The sequence below is a fragment of the Hypomesus nipponensis genome, chromosome 14, assembly GCF_054491055.1.
Source record: "Hypomesus nipponensis isolate SF chromosome 14, ASM5449105v1, whole genome shotgun sequence".
In the NCBI taxonomy this organism is placed as follows: Eukaryota; Metazoa; Chordata; class Actinopteri; order Osmeriformes; family Osmeridae; genus Hypomesus; species Hypomesus nipponensis.
The window spans coordinates 21,718,315-21,736,769 of NC_140374.1; the positions used below are offsets into that span (position 1 = coordinate 21,718,315).

The 18,455-nt window shown below is 52.2% G+C and overlaps 1 protein-coding gene across 6 annotated transcripts; it reads right to left on the minus strand.

The window, feature by feature from the left end:
* Positions 1-57: 57 nt before the first annotated feature.
* zfc3h1 (zinc finger C3H1-type containing) lies at positions 58-18,266 on the minus strand. 6 transcript variants are annotated; one of them, XM_084672133.1, is made up of 36 exons: positions 17,559-18,266; positions 16,637-17,110; positions 16,413-16,504; positions 15,724-16,195; positions 15,364-15,596; positions 15,036-15,156; positions 14,786-14,877; positions 14,513-14,704; positions 14,120-14,317; positions 13,761-13,901; positions 13,482-13,594; positions 13,134-13,271; positions 12,842-13,016; positions 12,404-12,532; positions 11,538-12,059; positions 11,066-11,140; positions 10,777-10,886; positions 10,561-10,692; positions 10,225-10,346; positions 9,969-10,070; positions 9,663-9,791; positions 8,938-9,115; positions 8,612-8,798; positions 8,031-8,219; positions 7,428-7,665; positions 6,650-6,755; positions 6,150-6,348; positions 5,959-6,053; positions 5,698-5,805; positions 5,253-5,357; positions 4,114-4,279; positions 3,568-3,668; positions 2,180-2,281; positions 2,004-2,043; positions 1,427-1,489; positions 58-1,055 (listed from the first exon to the last, which is right to left on the minus strand). In XM_084672133.1, the coding sequence occupies exons 1-36, from the start codon at positions 18,094-18,096 to the stop codon at positions 936-938; spliced, it is 6,297 nt and encodes a 2,098-aa protein (XP_084528259.1). In that variant the 5' UTR covers positions 18,097-18,266; the 3' UTR covers positions 58-935. The 6 variants fall into 6 exon arrangements, 5 of the variants coding, with proteins under 5 accessions (XP_084528259.1, XP_084528257.1, XP_084528258.1 ...); XM_084672131.1 differs by having other exon boundaries at positions 15,724-16,222; XM_084672132.1 differs by having other exon boundaries at positions 15,054-15,156; positions 15,724-16,225.
* Positions 18,267-18,455: the final 189 nt, after the last annotated feature.

Sequence of the window (18,455 nt, forward strand, 5' to 3'; positions counted from 1 at the left end):
TAGTTGAATTTCCACGAGCCAGTAAAATTCACACAAATAAAGAAAAGACAAAAGATATTTGTTTAGAAAATAATTTAATATAAACATTCAAGTTCAACATACAAAATAACAGTTGAAGGACTTCTCGGCTCATAGCGAAATACTCTTTAATCATATATTTTTGACACAAAAAAAAACCTAAATTGCACATAAGAGAACAATATAGCTTCAATATTTAACCCGTGACTAGTGATGGGTTTTAAGGGCCTCCCCGCCAGGTTCACGGGGCGCGTCAGCCTCAAATACACAGGACAACGACAGGCCAAATAGAATACTTTGCAGTCAGACATTTTGTTATCGGCCAATCATCTAAATTTTGTTCTTCTTTTATTGTTTAAAACAAATAGTGAAATAATGAGTCCATCTTTTCTCTAAGGAGACACCAGAACAAACAGAAACATCCCGCTGGCAGCCTAGCCTGGCTAGGAGAGGGGAACACCCTTTAAAACACTCAGATACCACACACGCCCACAGGCGTCCGGCACAGCTACTAACCCCCCCGCTAAAACAGAAGCCAAATTAAATTCTTTAAAAAGGTGACAATACAAATAACAAACAAAACGAGAAACGTGTCAAACGTAAAAAGGGAAAGGTAAGACGTGTCACTTGGCAGGGTCGATACTTACGTACATCATGGAGGCAGATTTAAGAGGTCAGAGTTCAGGACACTCGAGGAGGCTTCTGTGACGCGTGTCCTACGCCGTGTCTCCTGGTACCCTAACCCTGCTCACCTCCTCTCTCTCTCTCTCTCTCTCCCTCTCATCTAAGCAGCAGCCTTTCCATTAGGATGGTCTGATTGGCGCTAGGTTCATTTTATTTTCTCCCTTTGTGTTTCTGAAAGGGGGGGGGGGGGTTCACTGAGGGGGTGCAAGTGGGGGTCAGTGATCCTCTCCCGTTTAGCACGAGCCTAAATTTAGGGGCTCATTTAGACTCACTCCCACCTCTTGACACTTGTCAACAAGCTTCCTCAGTCTATCAGTTTTACCTCCTCCCTCTGCAGCCTCAAACAGCAGACGCTGGAAGGAGGGAGAGAGAGGGGGGAGTGAAAGAGAAGAGAGGGAGAGAGAGAGAGGGGGGGAGTGAAAGAGAAGAGAGGGAGAGAGAGAGAGGGGGGAGGGAAGGGAGGAGAGAGAGAGATGGGGAGGGGATGAGGTTAGGAGAGAGAGAGATGGGGAGGGAAGGAGGGGAGGAGAGAGAGAGATGGGGAGGGAAGGGAGGAGAGAGAGAGATGGGGAAGGGAAGGAGGGGAGGGAGAAGCAGGTGAACATGCGTGCATATTGGCCAGTCGGACAAGAACAAATAAGCAAAAACCCTGTTTTAAGAGTTATGTGTATGTCTGCTTGTGTGTGCGTGTCTGAGAAGAGAGAACTGAGGAGGGGACATTTACATCTTTCCACAAGGTGGCGCACAGAGGGAGCCTTTGCAGGGCTTGCTGATAGAGAAGTCGCACCTACAAACAAACGAGGAAACAAACAAAAACAAAAGACACCAAACGTGGGAGCACTGCGTCAGTTGAGCGGAGGACAGACGGTGAGGTGAGCGTGAGGGGGAGGGGCTTAGTGACCGGGGCTGTTACATGTTTACCAACAACACACAACTTTGACATTTGATTTCGTCGCCCCTCATATAAAAAGGCTGTCATACATTACTTTTCCTTCAACAGTGATAAAACAACCTGCAGGGAGAAGAATAAGATAGAACAACAACGAAGCGATGATTATGGAACGGCTGAGTTAGCAGCAAACAACACAGCCCACTCTGACGCACAAACAGGAAGGCGACACATGGGGGGGGTCAACAGAAAGAGTTAGACAAGAGGTTTGAGTCATCACGCACACAATCCAGATCTCTCCTTCACAAGTCTGTAGCCTCCAAACTCCACGTACAGTCTAACTCTCCCTTCTTTCACCCCACCCCCACCCCCTCTACCACCCTCACCCCCACCCCTCCCCCCTCTAACTCACCTCAGATCTCTGCTTGAGCTCCTTCTCCACAGTGATGGCTCTGAAACACACCACAGAGGGTTGTCAGCTCAGGTCCCCCCTCTGACCAGCTTCACTCATGGGTTTAGCTAGTGTTAGCGCAGGTCAACAGTAGGGGCTTTGGACACCGTTTGGAGGGTGAGAAAGGTCGGACTCACATTTTCCAGTTGGCCAGACAGTTGGGAATGCTGGCGCTCAACGTTCTCGCCTGGAACTTCAGATGTTCCACGTTCCCGTCGGTCCACTCCTGGTGCAGCAACCTAAACAACAACACATAAACAACAACACATAAACAACAACACATAAACAACAACACATAAACAACAACACATAAACAACAACACATAAACAACAACACATAAACAACCACACATAAACAACAACACATAAACAACAACACATAAACAACAACACATAAACAACAACACATAAACAACCACACATAAACAACAACACATAAACAACAACACATAAACAACAACACATAAACAACAACACATAAACAACCACACATAAACAACAACACATAAACAACCACACATAAACAACAACACATAAACAACACACATAAACAACAACACATAAACAACCACACATAAAAAACAACACATAAACAACCACACATAAAAAACAACAGACTGAGACTAATCGTCTGGACATCGTCTGACCATCTCAGACAATGACAGATCTAACTACCAATTTAGTTACAGTTACATTGATTGAGTTACATTGATGTGTGTTTACCTGAGGGCCAGGTGTGTGTTTACCTGAGGGCCAGGTGTGTGTTTACCTGAGGGCTAGGTGTGTGTTGGTGGGCATGGTGTGTGTTTACCTGAGGGCTAGGTGTGTGTTGGTGGGCATGGTGTGTGTTTACCTGAGGGCTAGGTGTGTGTTGGTGGGCATGGTGTGTGTTTACCTGAGGGCTAGGTGTGTGTTGGTGGGCATGGTGTGTGTTTACCTGAGGGCTAGGTGTGTGTTGGTGGGCATGGTGTGTGTTTACCTGAGGGCTAGGTGTGTGTTGGTGGGCATGGTGTGTGTTTACCTGAGGGCCAGGTGTGTGTTGGTGGGCATGGTGTGTGTTTACCTGAGGGCTAGGTGTGTGTTGGTGGGCCAGGTGTGTGTTTACCTGAGGGCTAGGTGTGTGTTGGTGGGCATGGTGTGTGTTTACCTGAGGGCCAGGTGTGTGTTGGTGGGCATGGTGTGTGTTTACCTGAGGGCTAGGTGTGTGTTGGTGGGCATGGTGTGTGTTTACCTGAGGGCCAGGTGTGTGTTGGTGGGCATGGTGTGTGTTTACCTGAGGGCTAGGTGTGTGTTGGTGGGCCAGGTGTGTGTTTACCTGAGGGCTAGGTGTGTGTTGGTGGGCATGGTGTGTGTTTACCTGAGGGCCAGGTGTGTGTTGGTGGGCATGGTGTGTGTTTACCTGAGGGCTAGGTGTGTGTTGGTGGGCATGGTGTGTGTTTACCTGAGGGCCAGGTGTGTGTTGGTGGGCATGGTGTGTGTTTACCTGAGGGCTAGGTGTGTGTTGGTGGGCATGGTGTGTGTTTACCTGAGGGCCAGGTGTGTGTTGGTGGGCATGGTGTAGCGCAGCCTCTCCAGAACCAGGGGGTGCTGAGACCCTGGCAGGCAGCTCAGGTAGAGAGACACCACCTGCAGAGAACACACCACGGGGTTCAACACACACACACACACACACACGCACAAAAAAAAAGTCCATAGAGATGTAAAACGCATGCAGCAGAATCAGACAGCTTGCTGATGGCGGGTCAATCTCTGGTCTCTCTGGCCGGCAGGGGGGGGGGGGTGGTCAGCTGACTGAGGGAGGGGGGGGGTCAGCTGACTGAGGGGGGTGGGGGGGTCAGCTGACTGAGGGAGGGGTCAGCTGACTGAGGGGGGGTCAGCTGACTGAGGGAGGGGTCAGCTGACTGAGGGAGGGGTCAGCTGACTGAGGGGGGGTCAGCTGACTGAGGGGGGGTCAGCTGACTGAGGGAGGGGTCAGCTGACTGAGGGAGGGGTCAGCTGACTGAGGGGGGGTCAGCTGACTGAGGGGGGGTCAGCTGACTGGGGGGGGGGGGGTCAGCTGACTTGGGATCACCTTGTTGTGGAACGTGAAGCAGCTCCAGTAGCGGGCTGAGCTGAACGGAACCTCCAGTCTGGACGGCACCGTAACCAGGCAACGCTGGACGAGTTCCGCAAACATCCTGAACTCCCGGCCGGTGGCCTGGGACCCCAGGAACTTACTGCTGGTAAAGACGAGATAACTGGAGAGAGAACACACAGGAGTTAGCTGGGCACCTGCCACATCCCCACCTGCCTGTGTGGACATGATGGAGCACCACTCAAATACACCTGCAACCACACCCTTCTGACCCTTCTCTTCCTTCTGACCCTTCTCTTCCTTCTGACCCTTCTCTTCCTTCTGACCCTTCTCTTCCTTCTGACCCTTCTCTTCCTTCTGACCCTTCTCTTCCTTCTGACCCTTCTGACCCTTCTCTTCCTTCTGACCCTTCTCTTCCTTCTGTACTTTCTATATGGACGTTTAGTGTGTAACTTAAGAGTTAAAAGTGTCGGCTAAATGAATCAGATGGAAAACTGTAACAGTACTGCAGGCCAGATGAGTTTTCACCTCCTGACCTTCTGCACGCAGCCTCTTCAGACAGGCCAGGGTAGGAGACCATGGGAGGAGAACACAGGTGTGAGGTGTAACTGGTGCAGGGTGTAACAGGTGCAGGGTGTAACTGGTGCAGGGTGTAACTGGTGCAGGGTGTAACTGGCTCAGGGTGTAACTGGTGCAGGGTGTAACAGGTGCAGGGTGTAACTGATGCAGGGTGTAACAGGTGCAGGGTGTAACTGGTGCAGGGTGTAACTGGTGCAGGGTGTAACTGGTGCAGGGTGTAACTGGTGCAGGGTGTAACGGGCTCAGGGTGTAACTGGTGCAGGGTGTAACTGGTGCAGGGTGTAACTGGCTCAGGGTGTAACTGGTGCAGGGTGTAACTGGTGCAGGGTGTAACGGGCTCAGGGTGTAACTGGCTCAGGGTGTAACTGGCGCAGGGTGTAACTGGCGCAGGGTGTAACTGGTGCAGGGTGTAACAGGTGCAGGGTGTAACTGGTGCAGGGTGTAACTGGTGCAGGGTGTAACTGGCTCAGGGTGTAACTGGTGCAGGGTGTAACAGGTGCAGGGTGTAACTGATGCAGGGTGTAACTGGCTCAGGGTGTAACTGGTGCAGGACTCACTCCATCCACAGCTTGTGGAGAACATCCAGCTGCATAACGGAGCCCAGCGCGCTCTCAAAGGCCTCCACCGCCACCCCGACTGCCCCATGAGTCCACTGCCAACAGCTGGGGGGACAAGAGCTGCAGTCAGCCTCTCGAGCCTATCTCAAGACCACACGCTTTATGGAGACATTTCTCCACGTGTATCATCCAACTCCGTAAGAAGACTCACCTTCTATCACACTCATATATGAAAGCATTTGAGTTTTTACTTCTATTAACTGCGATTTATTTAGTGCCTGTTACTGTTGTGCAGTCTTTTGCGCACGTCCTATTGGATAAAAGCGTCTGCTAAGTGAATCAAACGTCATATATATGTGAGGCTAGCAGGAGTGTCCGTCGGCTGGACCTCCAGGGGCCGTGGGAGCAGTGTGAGTGTCTGTGGGCAGGGGAGAGCGGGCCGCACCAGTGCACCAGGTGGAGGTAAGGCCTGTGGCGGGTGATCTGCTCCTGAAGCTGCTTCTTGATGACTGGGCTTCGGAGGACGTCCTCTGTGGGAACACCCAGGATGAACCTGGAACCCAACAACAACACAACAACACCATCCTTTGAGATGTTCAAAATCGTCCCCCAAAACTCAAACTGTCCCACACGCCACCACTAGCTAAACACATCACTGTGAGACACGCCTGTAACATGTTTAACATGTTTGGAAGGAACCACGTACCGAAGCACGTCTGCCGGCTGTCGATCGCTCTCGTCGTTCTGGCAGAAGGACAGAACGAACCCCCGGAACAGAGGCTCCATGATCTCGGGCTTCTCCTGCTCAGAGGCCGACAAGAGAGGACAGGACGTGAGTAACGTGACCGTCTCCAGAACCCCCTCAGATTCCCCTCTCCCTGCAGGTAACAGCCTCACCTGGGTTATGAGGAACTTGCAGGCGTGGTAGAAGACCTCTGCGTTGTGCGGACACTCGGCAAGGGCCCGGAGCCACACCCGGACGGCCTCGTCGCTGTGGCCCCGGCGGACGTGGAGGTGGGCCAGGGTGTCCAGCAGGGCGCAGGACTCGGGGCACGTGACCAGCAGGGACTCACACAGCTCCATGCCCTCCTCATAGCTGCAGGACAACAGCAGAACACACACTTCACTGCACACGCTATTGGATGTACTGGATACACACACACACAGAGACACACACACACACACAGAGCAGACACACACACTCACAGAGCAGACACACACACACACAGAGCAGACACACACACACACACACACACACACAGAGCAGACACACACACACACAGAGCAGACACACACACACAGAGCAGACACACACACACACACAGAGCAGACACACGCACACACAGAGCAGACACACGCACACACAGAGCAGACACACACACTCAGAACACACCCACCGTTCCAACAGAGTGTTGAGGGTGATGAGGTTGGTGTGGAGGGGCAAGCAGGCTTGTGTCCTCTCCTTCTGAGGTAGTGTCTCGTCTGAGCACTGCCGAACAGCGTCTGCACACGACAGACCCCACATCAGTCACAGCTTCACCTCACCAGAGACGTCGGATGCATCAACCCCATGTCATGAACCAGAGAGACGTTGGATGCATCAACCCCATGTCATGAACCAGAGAGACGTCGGATGCATCAACCCCATGTCATGAACCAGAGAGACGTCGGATGCATCAACCCCATGTCATGAACCAGTCAGGTGGTGCTATCCTGCACTATAGTACACCATAAAAAGTCATGAGACAGCAAAATAAATCATGGCAACTTCTGACGTGTAGCATGTCAAAGCTGAACCAGTACTGAGACGTGTAGCATGTCACAGCTGAACCAGTACTGTGACGTGTAGCATGTCACAGCTGAACCAGTACTGTGACGTGTAGCATGTCACAGCTGAACCAGTACTGAGACGTGTAGCATGTCACAGCTGAACCAGTACTGTGACGTGTAGCATGTCACAGCTGAACCAGTACTGAGACGTGTAGCATGTCACAGCTGAACCAGTACTGAGACGTGTAGCATGTCACAGCTGAACCAGTACTGAGACGTGTAGCATGTCACAGCTGAACCAGTACTGACAAATACATCCCATCTACAACACATCTGTTTAGGACACGTTTTCATCCAAAGCAGCGACTTACAATGCTTTCAGAAAGTCCAGTCAGAATCACGCACCTTGAAACAGGGCGACCAGGATGTCTGGGGGCGTGCTGATGTCCTGCGAGGTGACCCAGGGCAGCATCAGGGGCTCTGTGCTCACCAGCCTGGAGGGGTTGGAGTCGGCTGGGTCGTACAGGCTGGCCGGCAGGCTGTCAAACTCCGTCAGGTGGATGTAGGAGAGCCAGGCCAGGGCACGGTCGCTGACCGTCAGGTGGTCTGCAATGCTCCTCCCGTTGGCCGACTTGAGAGCACTCTGGAATGGAAAATGATGTTTGGCTGTTCCTGTACGTTCCTGTTTCAGTCAAGTATTCTGAGGCTCTGCTGCCCTGGAGCCTGGGGAGGGATGACTGACCTGACTAACCTGCTCTGTTTGGAATCCACAAACATGTTTTTGTGGTAAGTAAGCTAAACATTTATAAATAATGACATGATTAAGGATTCGTACTTCAGTAGTAAATGATATGTCAGGATTCCATCCAACGTGTCCTAAGTTGTGTCCCTCCCCTCCCCCCCCCCTCCCTCCCCCCCGCCCCAGCCCCCCCCTTCCCCCCCCCCCCGCCCCAGTCCCCCTCCCCCCCCCCCCCCCCGTGTCTGCAGTGACCCTGAGGAGGGACCCACCTGCAGGAAGGCCAGGGCGCTCTGCATGCGCCCCGTGAACAGGCTGAGCTGGACCCGGTACAGCAGCACCTCCAGCAGCAGGAAGGACAGCTTGTCTGTCCGGCCGCCAGACACCTGGTCCAGCAGGAACCTCAGCAGGCGGTCACACACGTAGTCCTTCCCCTCGAACGAGCTCTCCAGACTCAGGTACTGCAGAGGGGGAGAGAGCCAGGGTCGGGATTACATTTGACGGGCGGGGAGAGCTCAGGAGGCAGAGCATGTGATTGCAGATGCAGCTGTTGTCCTCAGTTGTTGTAGATGTTGCCCTTTGTATTCTGCTCGTATGTGAACGCTGGCGGCAAAACTATTTGACATGAAGTGGGCCAGTAAAGATGACCTTGCTCAAGGTCGCAGGTTCAAATCCCTCCCGTTCGCTTTGGGTAGAAAGGTCTGCTAACGGAAGACAATCTTCTGCTATGATGATCCTGACTAAAGGCTGTGTTGTGGGTGGTAGATGTATGATCCTGACTAAAGGCTGTGTTGTGGGTGGTAGATGTATGATCCTGACTAAAGGCTGTGTTGTGTAGATGTGGAGAACCTACCGTCCACCACACTTGGACGTGGCGGGCATGTTCCACGGCCATCTCACACATCTCCTGCACCTCCTCCCTGGCCCCGCGCCGTGAGAACAGCCGCAGGTAGTGGCACCAGATCTCAGGGTTGTTCCTATTGTCCTCCAGAGCGCGGGACAGCGTGTTCAACGCTGCGTCCAAACACTCCGACGACGAACTGCGGGAAGAGGAGGAAGAACGTACTCAGCATGTTATACAAGCACACACACACACACACACACACTTGGTCTACTCCATGAAAACATTCTACTTTTCACTGAGGGGGTCATGAACCCATGGTGGACATATGAACGTACGGCTCTTTCTGGCTGAGGTACTTGAAGGCCAGTTTGATCCAGAGCTGGGTGTCCCGGGGGCTCTCCACGACACTGGTCTCCAGGTTGGAGATGTCGTCAGTCTCGCTGGTGAAGTAGCGCTTGTCCTCGGGCGACACGCACACGTCCAGCGAGGGCAGGCGGGTCTTGGAGACGTTGTCTGGGAGAGACAATGATGCAATCGGACAGAGGTACGGTTTTGTTTTTTCTGTAAACATGTCTGATGGTGCGCTGGCCAGGGAAGCAGAGCAGCTCAGTCGGATTTGCTGTGGCACTCGTCTGGCCAGCCTCGGACTGATTTCCAGCCAACCTGGGCTGGGCTGAGCTCATCATAACCATGTATCTAATACGGGGTGGGTTTGACATGATGACTGTACATGCAGGTCATTGCTCTGATTTGTTGGCCGTCTGTCTAATTACTCCAGAGGCTTTTCGGTCTGCGCCTGCTGATAATGCCACTTGGAAATCGAAAATGCCAGGATGATGGTGCGTACTTCCGATACTTAGACCCCAAGATAAATGATAGGGAGTAATGATGCACTGTGAGACAGGTACAACACAACACAAACAATGATCAGATTAGAGAGAGAGAGAGAGAGACATAGAGAAAGCGAGCGAGAGAGAGACAGAGGCAGCCAGTGAGGGGCACAGACAGAGAGAGACAGAAAGAGAGAAAGACCTCTTCTGCTTCAGAAAAAACGACTGACCATATTTGAGGGCGGCAGTGCTGCCCTCCAGACCCTCGTCCCCGCTGTCGTCCCCCGTGTTGGGGCTGGCCTGCCAGGACGGCCGGGGCCTCCACGTCCTGGTGTCCTTACAGGTGGTGAAGGGAGGGACTGGGGGAGGACAGGGAAGAGCTCTGCCGTTAAACACTGATCAATGAACCTTGTATGATCTATACCCTGCTATATTAGCTCATGGGGCAGACAAGAGACTTCTTCAACAGTCACCAGACAGCAGCCTTAACAAGCAAGATTCCACTGAGGAGAAGAGGAGGAGAAGAAGGCTCTTACTATGTCGCTTGCTTTCGTTCACTTTGCTCACTAGAAGGACAGCTTTCTGGTCCATCCCCATGCGGTCTTTGTTGGCCCCAAAGAGTTTCTTGATGTACTTTTCTGTAGACAACAAATTAAGTAAATATACATGAAGACACTTCGAATGTAATGAGAGAGCTAGCATTTCTGCTCTCTGATTAAATCAGTTCCTGTGATTGAATGGCAACCCATATCTGATGGTGCTAACAGAACTGAGGTCAGCGTGAACAGACACCTGTTGCGGCGCAGATCTCATCATTGTTGCTGCTGTCTGAGCAGCCAATCAGAGGGAGGTTGTAGGACAGAATATCCTGGAACAGTTGGTTCCCGCTAAAGGTGCAGTTCCTCATGTGCTGCCTGAAACACCACAGCACAACATCATCAGGTGACTGATTAACAATGAATATGAATTAGATGGAGGGGGAATGAGGCAAACGCAGGTCCGCTCAATCATTTTCATTAGATTCATTTAGCAGCAGATAAGCGACGTCCACATAGCGCAGGTCGTGCGGGCAGCAGAAGAACCTGTCCAGCAGAACTCGTGCAGAGTCAGCAGGTCAGCGGGACTCACCACTTGCAGTCATCATCGTTGCATGTTCCCGTCAGGTCAAAGCGGCAGAAGCACTTCCTAGCCTCTATCGTGTTGCTGTGGGTCACCGAGCTGAGGGACATCTTCTCCTTCGTTCTGAAGTAAGGACTGAATCTGAAACAAGATGGCCGACATGGTGAGAAGACCTGAAACATGTTCATGTTCCTCTCTGAGTCGGGTCCAGAGCAGAGGTGTTACCTGTAGGATCTGAAGACCAGCAGCGGGCTTCTGTACGATCCAAACGGAACTGGTTTGAGCTCAGCTCGGCTGGTCTGAGGCGCCATGCCCTCCACATCCACCGCCAACACCTGCATATTTAAACACGCTTACTTCCAGCAGTGTGTTCAGTGGACTGGGATTCTTTTAATGGTTTACAAATCCTAAATGACTCCACCCCACCAACATGAAAAGTGTCTACTAAATGGGTAAAATGTCAATGAACAGGCAGAAAAGCAGCAGCAGTTAATCCTGGATCTGTGAGGGTTACCTTCTCTAGAGGGTTCCTCTCCTCCCAGCCCCCCATGGTCCTCAGCTCCCCCAGCAGCAGATCTCCCAGCCTGGCCTGGCAACGTTCAACAACCATCAATACCAGAAGCAAGAGTGACATCATCTTCCAAGTTTGCTCATGCATGGAAAGGAGGTTGACAGCAATAGTTTGACCGGTCATCGGTTCTCTGCCCAATAGCAATTGTACCCAAACTAAGGACAAAGGACACGTATGTATACTGTATATGCCATCACACAAATGTTGGGTTAGGTTACAAAGAGAGTCTATTGATTATCTACTAGTTTACACCTTTTTATACCGTCTGTGAAGACAACATTCCTTTACCCAAGGGAAGGGGGCCTTTGAGGTCAAAGGTCTGTGGTCTAAGGCCCTAGCCCTGAACAGATGACAACTAAACATGAACCCACATGTAGCTGGGAGGTAAGAGAAGGGCTGAAAGATCCTCCCTCACCTGCTGTTGGTGCTTTAGCCTCAGCGCCTCCACGTCCAGCCCCAGAAACAGCTCCGACGGCTCTCCAGACCCCACCGGCGCCTTGGTCGTTTTCACCGCCCCGTCCTTCACCGCTGAGCCTGCCGCCAGCTCCAGCTTGGGCTTGGTGGACGCGCCCAGCTCCGGGAAGGACTGCCGGCGGCTTCCCCTAGTGGCGCCTGACGGTGCGGCAGGTTCCGGCTCGTTCCCGTCCTCGGCGTCCTCGCTGTCCAGGGTGAGCTTGTCCTGGGTGAGGTCGTGCAGAGAGGGCTGGGGCACAGGGAAGGGGCTGGGGGGCGGGGGTGGAGGGGTGGGGGGCCGCGGGGGGGTGGAGGGCAGGGCGGGGGCCTCGGGGGCCAGGTCGCGGTGCCGCAGGGCCTGGGCTTGCTTCAGCTTCTGGATCTTCAGGGCGTACTCGGACTCCAGCTGCTGCAGACGCTGCTTCTGGGCAATGAGGTCCGCCAGGTAACGTCCAGAGCTGTCCACACGCTGCAGCTTCCAGGGCTGACCAACAAACACACAACACGTTTACATCGTCATTCAGCGGACACCAGAGTCCAGAGTAACGGACCGACAGTGCATGTAGAAAGCACAGAAGAACAGAAGTACATGTTCAAACACAGTTCTGTTCTGGTCTGTGGTAGTGGCCAAAGAACGGTGCAAAGGAACCAAACGTCAGTTCACCGTCTGGTGAACTGAAAAGAACTGAATGACACACACCCAGACAGGACACAAAACCGAGCCCACTTTGTTACATGAAAGCAGCGATTGGCTGAAATCACCTCCAGGCCTGGTTGAGCTGGGGTCTGTGTTAGGAGGAACAGGCCAGGCAGGTGTTTAACGCTCACCTGGAGAATGCTGGTGTCAGCTCGTCGTTTCTGCCCCCTGCCTGTGGCCGCCTGGGCCTGCATCAGCTCTCGCTCCAGCCTGACGCTGTGGTTCTTCTTAATCAGCACACGGTGCTCCACGCGGTTCACCTGGACACAGGAGACAACCGTCACCCACACAGGAGACGACCATCACCCACACAGGAGACGACCATCACCCACACAGGAGACGACCATCACCCACACAGGAGACGACCATCACCCACACAGGAGACGACCATCACCCACACAGGAGACGACCATCACCCACACAGGAGACGACCATCACCCACACAGGAGACGACCATCACCCACACAGGAGACGACCATCACCCACACAGGAGACGACCATCACCCACCAAGCCAGTTTAAACTGACACACTAATCCTGTAGAAAAAGAACCACCAGTCTGACACCTACCTGTTCTTGGAGCTTCTTGAGGAGGGTCCTGTTAGCGCTAACGATCTTCTCAGACGCCAGCAGCTGCTCCTTCAGCTTGAGCACCTTGCCCTCAGCAGCCTTCAGAGACTCCTTCTTCCTGCTCTCCTGCAGGAGCAGCTGTCTCAGCACGGCCTCGTCTCTCTGGAGCAGCTCCCTGGAACACCGGCAAACACATGGTAAACAGGGGGGCCAGGTAAACAGGGGGGCCAGGTAAACAGGGGGGGCAGGTAAACAGGGGGGCCAGGTAAACAGGGGGGGCAGGTAAACACACCTGTGCTTGCTCAGGGTGTCCTCTGCTTCGCTCAGGCAGAGCTCGGCGGCTGCCTTGGCAACCAGGTCCACCTCAGAGTCCGACCCGGCCGGAGACCCCACGGCGGCCTGGTCCTTCAGGGTCTTCTTTTTCTCCCGACTAGAAGGAAAGACACCGACCACATGAAGCTCTTCCTTTCACACCAGGCACACTGGAACCCACTCATTCTCATGTGCAATCTCTATGACAGACTACAGTGTATTGTCTACACATCAGAGGTCAGTACGTGGACAAGTGGAGATACTGGGCCATATAAACACGGTACCTGGCTAATCCAAACACGGTACCTGGCTAATCCAAACAAGGTACCTGGCTATCTCCTCTCTCAGCAGGCGGTACTCTGCCTTCTTGGCGGCGGGGAGGCTGTCTGGAGCTCTCACTGGGTGGTTCTCCTTCTCTGCAGCAGCTTTCGGCTTGGCGGCCTGGGGTTCCACAGAGGAACACGTTATAATCCCACACAGCCAGGACTTTATACACACAGGGCTCCCGTCACCTTTCTATTTGCTGCTTTTGATAAGGGTGATCAATGAGTGAAAGTAGAAAAAGACTGAGGCCATTGGTTACAAAGAAACTAAACTGGCCACTCACCTCCACCGTCCTGCGGGCCTCCTTGATCATGAACTCCAGCCCACCGAACACAGAAGGAGTGGAGATGGACGCCTCCTGCTCGTCTGAGTCGCTGTCGTCAGAGTTGTTCAGCTGCACCACTACGGTTTTGTGTCTGGGGAGCTGAGAACACACACACACACACACACAGACAGAGACAGACAGACACACACACACACACAGACAGACACACACAATGAATTCCAAAGTGGTTTTACACATAAAAGTACAACAACTATTCAGAACATTGTGCTTTATAACAAGGAGAGAAAGAATATAAGCTATGTGGGTGACACGTTAAGCCAGAAATGTAAAATGTAACATGTAGGCAGATGTCGTACCACCAGCGGGACTCTGGGGCCCCGGGCGAACTTGCTTCCTCGGGCCTGGGTCAAGACGTTCAGACTGGCGATGTTCAGGCTCACGGTTTGCAGGTTCACCCGGGGGACAGGCTGTGGCAGGGAAGCGGGCTGTGGCAGGGAAGCGGGCTGTGGCAGGGAAGCGGGCACGGGGGACGGAGGGCCGCTGTCGGACGTTTCCTGGGAGAGAGAGAAGGAGAGATTGAAGAGAGGAACACTCAACACAGAGAGAGCACCAGGTGTTGTGTTCCTGGAGACACGTCTGCAGAACTCTGCAGAGGGATCAGGATAATCATGGATCACTGGAAACCAGTCGTTCTACACAGACAGGAACGTGACTCCACTCCACTTCCTGTGGCGCCACAAGCAGTGTACCTCTGGCGCATTGACACGCTTGTTGGCCATGGACATGAGGCAGGTCTCCCTGAGCAACATCTCCTCCTCCTCTTCCTCGTCTGCAAACGGGGGCTTGGGGGGCTGGTCGTGCTCCTCCAGCCGGGGGGCTGGCGGTGGTGGGGGCGGAGGCGCAGTCGTGGGGATGACAGACAGGAAACGCTGGCCCGAGTCCTGTAGAGACAGGGCTGATTAATCTCAGGTCAACACGGTTCTTGAACGTCGACTGTTCATGTGTCAACGGCTAGAACGTACCATTCTGTATTCGGGAGAGTCCATTGTGAATGGATTGAGCACGGGGAAACACAGAGCGTTGTCAGCAAATGGGTTGTGTACTGGGGACGGTACTGAAAGAGACAGGGACCGAATGTTACAGTTAGGCAAAGGTCCATGACTCGCACAGTATCAAAACACACCCTGACTAAAATAAAACTTTCTCAACATATCACACACATACAAGTTTGTCATAGCGATTTAATCAATGTCAGGTGAGCTGTGTGCTCACCTGGGGAATTGGTCTCACTGTCAGTATCCATGGCAACCTCATCGTAGTTGTCGTACTGGTACAGGTTGCCTGAGGTGTCCAGTCCCTGTTTACCCACTGACTTGCGCTCGTTGTCCTTGGACTGATGAACACACATTCAAAATCAGATCAGCAGAATGTAGACCAGGGCCTGTGTACATCACTAGATATGATGTTGCTGTTACACTAACCACTGCAAGAACTGTACACTTTATTAACCCCAAAAGAAATCCAAGGCTCGATCTTTGATTATCTGGTGTACTTGCTTTGGATAAAAACGGCAGCTATATGAATCAATGTAAGGTGTCACCTTGCTCCTGGTCTGCCTCTTGCCCCCAACCAGCTTCATGAAGCGGTTGTACTGCTCGTCCTGGTTGGACAGGTCCCGGATCTTCCTGATCTCCTCCTCTCTCCTCCGCCGCTCCTCCTCCACCTCCCTCCTCTCCTCCTCCACCTCCCTCCTCTTCTCCTCCACCTCCCTCTGCTGCTGCAGCTTCCAGGTGCGCAGCTGCTGTTTCCTGAAGGCCTGCTTAGCAGCCGACCCTGGGGGAAGGAGGGAAGACGAGAGACAAAGAATTTAAGAATGTCAGATTTTATTTTTAACCCTGGAAGCTGTTAGAAAACCCATGCTGTGTTATTTGAAGATGGTTCCAGAAATGGAGGATCCTACCTGGACCCTTGCCCCCCGGGCTGACAGCCTTCCTCCCTGTCTGGGGCTTGGCTGGACCTTTGCCCCTCTCCCCCAGAGCCCTGACCCCAGCCGTACCCCTCTCCGCCAAAGCCCTGGGCCCAGCCTTGGCTCTCTCCTGGGGCTTGGCCAGCACCATGGCTCTCTCCTGGGGCTTGGCCAGCACCATGGCTCTCTCCTGGGGCTTGACCAGCGCCTTGGCCCTCTCAGCTGCAGCGGAAGAGGCTGACCGCGTGGTAACTCGGCCCCGGTCGGGAGGCCCGGTGCTGGGGGCGGCGCTCTTCTCCTGGGAGGCCTTGGCGATCCTCTCCTTGCTCTCCTTCATCACCTGCTGCTCCTGCTGTTGCCACTTCCTGCTGGCGGACTGCAGGGCCAGCAGCCGCAGCTGCAGCTCCGACAGCTCCTCGTCCTCGTCTTTCCCCTTCAGCTTCAGCTTCACCTGGGGAGCGCAGGGCTGGACACACATGGCTTCTGTGAGAGACTGCTGGGGACCATTTTTGCTCAAATGTTGTGCATTTGATTGACTGGCATTCCTAGTTCTACTGAAATGGTCAGACATTGAACGAAGCAATGCGCAGAGATGGCTGTTTCCAGCAGGCATATAGACAGCTGTGCTGTGAACAAATTAATCAAGAACAACATACGAACAAAATGAGATCCGAGCTGCTTACTTTGACAGGGGAGGGAGGGGAGTCGTCTGATTCGCTGCAGCACATGCCCGTGTTTGTCTTGTCATCTTCTCCCTCTTCCTTTCCTTCCTCACCTGAAAGTATGGTTCTTCTTTATAGCAAAACTATAAAACCATACATTTTCACCCAAATACTGATGGAATCTGAGGTTACCAAAGAAATTTTTGAGTAAATAGTGGCAACGTTTTATTATGATTCTTACGCACCTTCTGAATTGGCAGTGAGGTCGATTGGGCCTTTCTCTTCCTCTACTCCGGTCTCCTCGACACTCTCCTTTTCAGGTTCCTGGTCGCCATCCCTGATCTCCAGCTCTGATGATTTGGTTTTCAGAGCATCTAATTCGGCAGGTTTGAGGAGTTTCTGGCGGAGAGGCTTGAGGGGGAAGGCTTGGAAGGCCTTTTTCTCTGCTCTCTCTGTGTCATCAGCGGCATCGTCGCTAGGAACAGTGTTTGTGTCGGCTACTGGGTCGGCTCTGGAAATACTGACTGGGACTTCAGCCTCTTTGGAAGGGGACTCATCAGGTTTTAGAGCCATCGTTTCCTCTTTCCTAATACATTCCAGCTCCAACTGAATCTGCTTGTACTTTGAGAGCAAATCCTCAAAGCTCTCGTCAACCCCATTTTCGGTTTTGGCAACATTATGAACTGGTTTTCTCACCTGGTTCCTCCCAAATACTTTTTCTGAAAATAGTAGGTCAAGGAAAGACTTATGTAATTGACGTGGTCTTCTGGTGTCATGTAAGGCCCCCCCAAAAAAGACATTGGACTTTAAAATATCTCTGTATTACAGTATACTATACGTACAAGCACATTTCTTCAAAAAAAATCGACATGATGACCTACAATTAGGTTACATTTATTGTTAGCAATTACATCCAGATAAAATACAGCTGTCAAAGGACAAGGCGATTTTAAAGACAGGGCTAACGTTATATATAATATACTGACGTTACATATTCTAGCAACATGTTCATAACATGTCAGCCACAGCTCTGACAAACACGTCATACCCCGTGTTACCTTACCATCTAGGGACATACAAGCCGGTTACATACCAGCCGATGTTGTGCCAATTAGCTCACTTAGACATTTGTGTTAGTTAGTAAGAAGAATCAATAACAAAGGATACTTCTTGTGGGAGATTCTCTGTTGTTGTTGTGATTCTCCCCGGACCCATAACGACCCTGGGGAGGTCTTCCAGGTTCTCTTCCACCAGCAAGCAAGTCTCCCCAGCCTACTCTGTCCCAATCCCCGTGTCCTTCATTTGGCTTGCCCCGATGTCTAAATCTTCCCAAGGCACTATGACTACGTTCCCAAAAGCTCGAGCGTGGCCTCTGGTCTGGCCCCAACGGTAGTCCCGGTGGTTGTGGTCGGTCTGGTCCACTGGGTCCCCCTTGCTGTCGGTGATTTATGGGAAAGGGACTGTGCAGGTGAGGTCCGCGGTTGTATGGCATTAAAAGTCGAAAATCCGGTGGTATAAGTGAAGGTAACATGTGCGGTTTTTGCTTCAATTTACGTGTACTTCGTTGTGAGTTAGGGATCGTTCTACTACTAGGCCGTAATCCCTGCTGTACAAGCACCTTTTCCTCGGTTTCATCATCGCATATCTCTCCGTCTTCGAGCTCCCCTTCTTCTCTCGGAGATAGATCGCTCGGTTTTAAATCCATTTTGTACCCTAGTACAGCTTGATCGTTACGTGAAGAGGTAAACTCACTACATCTGTCTATAATTACAAAATCAGAACCATTAATAGGAGCGCAAATATGTTTAGAAGTATTATGATCAATAGCACAGTTAGCTAGCTAGCCTGTGCGCTAGCTTCGCCGTTCTTACTTCCTGTGGTTTCGCTTACCAGGAAGTGGCGTAATATCCCCCTATGGGAGTGTCCGTGGTTGCATTCCAATACCCTTACTGTCATTCAGTAAGCCAGGCAAAACTTGTGTATGTCTCTGTAAAGAGCACTTTCTAGTTCAAGTTCAAGTCTTTTATTGTCAGATGCACAGAACAAAACAAGGTCAGACTGGGT